We start from the raw sequence: 5,517 nt of genomic DNA on the forward strand, positions 1-5,517 counted from the left end.
CATCTCCAAGTGATATTTTGTTCCCATTTTGAAAATTCCCCAGACCCCCTTTACCAATCCTGGTTACAACCATTCTTATATGAGATGTGATGAGAAGTTAAGGTCATTAATGTTTTGAAGGAGATGAGATTGAAAGGACTAGATGACTGACTTCAGGACATTTTCCAAAATACCCTGCTGCTGGACACCAAAAGTACTGAGTTTAGACAGTCCTGCTGTGCAGCCTCCTCAGAGCACTTTTAATGTCCCTGTTCCTCAGGCTGTAGATGAAAGGATTCAAAATGGGGGTGACCTCAGTGTACATCACTGAAGCCACCAAAACTTTTCTGGGAGAATGTGACACAGCTGGTCCAAGGTACGCTCCAAAGCCTGTCCCAAAAAACAAGCCAACAACTGCCAGGTGAGAGCCACAGGTGCAGAAGGCTTTGTACCTCCCCCCTGAGGATGGGATCCTCAGAATGGAGGAAATTATTTTATAGTATGAGAAAAGGATCCCTGAGATGGGGAAAATGCCATATATGGCACCAAGAAAATACTTGAGGATGTTATTAGAGAAGGTGTCAGGACAGGCAAGGTTAAGAAGTTGAGAAGGGTCACAGAAGAAATTAGAAATTTCTACACCTTTTAAGTTAGTAAATTGTAAGATGATTAAATTGTGCAGTTGGGAGTCAAAAAGACTAACCAAAAAAGACACAAGAACTAAGAAGCCACAGAGTTGAGGGTTCATGATGACTAAGTAAAGCAGAGGGTGACAGATGGCCACATATCGGTCATAGGCCATCACAGTCAGAAGCAGAGCATCCATAGATCCAAAAATGAGAAAAAGAGACATCTGTGTCAGGCAGCCCACATAGGAGATGGCTCTGCTGTGAGTCTGGGTGTTCACGAGCACCTTCGGGATCGTGGTGGAGATGAAGCCAATGTCAGCCAAGGACAGGTTGGAGAGGAAGAAGTACATGGGGGTGTGGAGGTGGGGGTCAGAGCTGACAGCCAGGATGATGAGCAGGTTCCCCAGCACTGTGACCAGGTACATGGACAGGAAGAGTCCAAAGATGATGGGCTGCAGGTCTGGGTCCTCTGACAGTCCCATGAGATAGAATTCTGAGACGCGTGATAGGTTTTGAGCTTCTATTCTGCTTGGGCAACTATTGAAAAAGAAAATAAGGTTGAAAAAGGGGAACAAGCAAATGTTAAATACTCAAACAATGATACCAATTCCTTTGATTTCAATTATTTTAAACACCATCTAAGAACTAGGATTGTATTCACTGAATATTTACTTAAAGTTGTTAGTTCACATCAGAAAACATGTTATTGCCCATGAGACTTTCAGCTTGTTGGGTTTGGGGATTAGCCCTTTCTTGGAGTTGACATCCCTGCTCAAATTTCTTTGTATTTTAAAAAATTATTTAATATAGAACTTGTACCCTTAGCTTAAGTGGCCCTCACAGTTTAATAAGTGTTTTAACTACATGCACAAGCACTAGCATCTCAGATCACAGATATGGCATTTGTGTGCCCTGCACATGTCAGTATTGAAACAGAAATGAAATGCTGGAACATAATTTGGAATTCTATATTTTATGCACATTATTTGTTTCAAACCCTTGCAATCCCCATAAAATTTCTACAGAGGCAGACAGTTCTTTTTTTTTAATTAATGTCCAGTATCCTGTGGTTAACACCTCATTGTTTTTGTGATTTTAAACTCTTTGATGAATAGTTGAGGACTGTAGAACCAGGGAAATCCCCCAAACCTGTGTGAGTCTGTCCCTCCTTCTTACACCATTTAATAGACTTTCACATCAATATTTTCTGTCCTTGGAGGCATTTTTTTTATACTTGAAGGCCATTTGGGTTATTATTTTGGAGGGAACACTGTGATAATTCAGCAAAAAATTCAAAAGAAGAAATTAACAGAAATGTGATAAATACTCTTTGGGCATTTACTCATATAAAAAATGGAGACAATATATTCACAGGGTCTAGTATTAATATAAAACTGGTATCACAATCTTCTTTATATTGTAATCTCCTTTATCACTACATATAGCTGTGAATATTTTAAAATATTGTTGTTGTTTTCCTACACCAGGGTTGAGAATCAGTGCCTTAGAATTCTTGCCAGTATGTAGAAATTATACTATGTACTATATATACTATATATAATACTATGTACTTGTGCTGTCAAAAGACCCACTTCACATATTAAAAAAACAAACATTTAGCAAAATGCATTTCAGACCTGGTGATTTAGAGAGACTTGATTGCCATCTATAAAATTTCACTCCTTTTTTTTTCTTTTCAGGAATACTTTCTCATGCACACCTGCTCCCCCAAAGATATAGCTCTTACCAGTCAATAGATACATGTTAAATTTTTATTATTTATTTTAGCACTGGGGGCCTAAGCAGGAGCTTTAGGCATGCTTTGCAAGTGCTCTCCCACTGAGCTACACCCCCAACTCAATGTGGGTATATTTTTTATTTGATATATACATGTCAGTACTAATTTGTATATACATAAGCAGTTTTCTTTAAGACCTTCCTAAAAACTCTAAAATTATCTACCTATCATGCAGTCATAATCCTATGTCCCTGAAATGGACTAATTCATGTAGTCATGTGAATTGAAGTGTTTCTGTGAAGTGCATGTAGCTATTTCAAATGATTTACATGATACACATCATATCCTGAGAAGGAACAACATTGAACTAGTGTTTATTGTTGAAAAAAAAATAGAAGTTCTTATGTCTGTCTCCCTATCACAGAAATGAAATTTTCCTAGTAATATGGGCATAGAGTTATTTTAATTCCAGAAGTTGATGCATGCTCCATGTTACTATTTCTTATGTTTGGTATCTTAATACAAATCAGTTCTGGTCAAATAAATCATTTAACTTTTAGTTTATAAAGTGAAGTGTGTATAAATAAAATAATACTGCTAATGTATATTTGGTAATAATCCTGAATATGATTATTGAACAAGAAATGTCATTTTCCATACAGAATAATATTTTTACTTTTTATTTCAGTAAAGGACACAGCATCCTAAATTGGGGTCAACACATCCACATTTCAGTCTTGGCTCACTGACCTGCCAATATATGTGGAATGTGTGTACATCTCTCCACCTCCCTGGGTGCATACTGCTTAATGCAAATGGGGATGAAAGCACCCTTATCTTCCACATACAAAGCATGTATGACACTACTGGACCTAATAAACATTTAGCCATCTATTGTTTTAACATGCAAAGAATTCAGTCCTTATGGAAGTGAGTTTATTGATAAAAAACACTTTCAAAATGCTAGCAAATACTGAAATGAGGTAACTCCAAGTTATAACTCATCAAGTAGAGATTACTTGCCACTTTCTTTAGTCCTCTTTCATGTTTTGGTTACCCATAGATGTCTCTGTCATCATTCGGAATAACTGTACAATGTAGAAGCTCATGTGCACACCATATAAACACAAGAAAGAGCTGTTATTTCTTGAGCCCTGTTCATTTTGACATTCCTGAAAGGGATAAAAGTGTAGAGAGGAGGGTACCAAGTGTGATGAAGCCACACTGACTATGGACAAGCTCTGTAAACAAGGAGGAGTCCATTTAATGTTTAACAAAGATATTTAAAAATTTTTAACGCTCCTCTGTGCCAAACAAGGGGTAAGCTCTGAGGAATCAGAAGTGAAAGGGGATTAGGCATTCCTCTCCAAACACAGCATGATCTTATAGAAGGACAAAATAACATGCCCGGTTACAGAATTAGGAAACAGTAACTTTAAATAAAAGGATATTTTAGCTCAATGGTATGGATGCACATAAGCTTGAATGTATCATTACTACTGGTAATAATGTCCTATATGTATTTCACCCTTATTTTATACATTCATCACACATTAACCACATTGGGAGTGCTCTTTTCTGTTTATTGCTTACTCAATGCAGTTGTAAAAAAAAAAAAATTCCAGAAGACAATGTTGAATGGCAGAGTACTAACTTTCCCTGAGCACAGACAGCACAAGTTGGAGCACAGATTCGCTCCAATTGCACTGACATTTTTCATCACTTCCCACAAATCATAAATTTCTGTAGGTAAACCAAAGGTTCAAGCCACAGGGACACCTGAGGTACATGTTTAAACTCTGGCCAATGCCCTGATTAGGAAGAAAAGAAACCACTAGACTGTTTCTCTCCTTTTTGGATTGAGTGAGCAGAACACAAGAGTGGGCATGGATGTGGACACCTGAGCGGTGACCCAGGAGGGGTCAGGAGGTAATCTCTGCTGGATTATCCTGTGCCTGCTCCTCTGTGATCCCTGCCTTTGACTCTGAGCTGTCCTTGCTGTAGTTGGTGTGGCAGATACCAGACACTGCTGTCCACTCTGTTCTGCCAGGACTCACAATGGGAGAGCACCCTGGGCCGGGGCGCCAGGAGAGGAGACCCTGAGAGGGGAGTCAGGAAATGGACTCTGTAGTCCTGGGTTATTGATCTGGAGAGACAGGGATGTGAAATATCTCCCGAGGTTCTTTAGGGAATCATTTGCCAGGATTCTCCTGGAAACTGCCCTCTGCCTGTATTTAGTCAGACCCATTGAAACTCTCCTCACTCTTCTTTACCAGTCTACCTCATAATAGTTGTAAAAAAAAATGCTGTTCTCCTTCCTTTTCTGGAAAAAGTATGCCCTAGTGTCTTGGGGAAACCTCTGCAGATACATGAAATGAAACAAGCTTTACTAGCACTGTAGCCCAGAGCCTGGCACATGGGAAACCCTGGATTGTCGGTGAACATGCCATGGTGACCAGAGTCCTCCTCTTTGCCATCATCCTCTACATAATAAATTTGCAATGCTAAAAAACAGAGTGGTGGGACCCACCACCTTCATGGTTGAGGTGTCTCCAGCAAGTACAACAAGTTTTGGAGAAAAGCAAAATTTGAATGTGTTGCCTGGAACTCATAAAATAAAACAAAACACAAACTGCACACACATCATAGCTAGATATTTGCCTATCACTGTCCCCATGTTGCTACCGAATTCCTCACATCAGTCCTGACAGGGAGGAGACAGTGTTTCTGAGAGGCCTTGCTCCACCCCTCCTCTCCCTCCACTCTTACTGCTTTAAGCTGCTCCTCTGCTGGGTCATGACCACGGTTGGCAAAGTCAGGTGCAGCAGCTTGTCTCATGCTCACTGAAGACTCCAGCTCTGTCCTCAGCCTGGGTATAAACACAGTGTCAGATATGAGCTTCCCCATGCAGACATCCATGGGGGGAGGAGACAGAGGCCTGGGGCCCACTGGGCTGAAGACTTCAAGCTGCAGGTTGCAGGCACAGGCTCATTATTCACTATGTGACCTTGGAGGTTCAACACACACAGGTCACAATTAACCAAGTTGACACAGGTCATCCAATCCTCTAAGGATGTTTTAATATTATCATTAGGAAAAAGAAGAGGAAATGTAAGCCCATCAACGTTTGGGACTCATTCTCTATTCAGAAGGATGTTCTGTCTACTATCC

At 40.0% G+C, this 5,517-nt stretch overlaps 1 protein-coding gene across 1 annotated transcript; it reads right to left on the reverse strand.

Moving 5' to 3' along the window:
* Positions 1-202: 202 nt before the first annotated feature.
* On the reverse strand, positions 203-5,144 carry LOC113178480 (olfactory receptor 7E24-like). The gene is made up of 2 exons (XM_077795804.1): positions 5,116-5,144; positions 203-1,145 (listed from the first exon to the last, which is right to left on the reverse strand). The coding sequence occupies exons 1-2, from the start codon at positions 5,142-5,144 to the stop codon at positions 203-205; spliced, it is 972 nt and encodes a 323-aa protein (XP_077651930.1).
* Positions 5,145-5,517: the final 373 nt, after the last annotated feature.

Source organism: Urocitellus parryii, chromosome 3 (genome assembly GCF_045843805.1).
Source record: "Urocitellus parryii isolate mUroPar1 chromosome 3, mUroPar1.hap1, whole genome shotgun sequence".
Classification (NCBI taxonomy): Eukaryota; Metazoa; Chordata; class Mammalia; order Rodentia; family Sciuridae; genus Urocitellus; species Urocitellus parryii.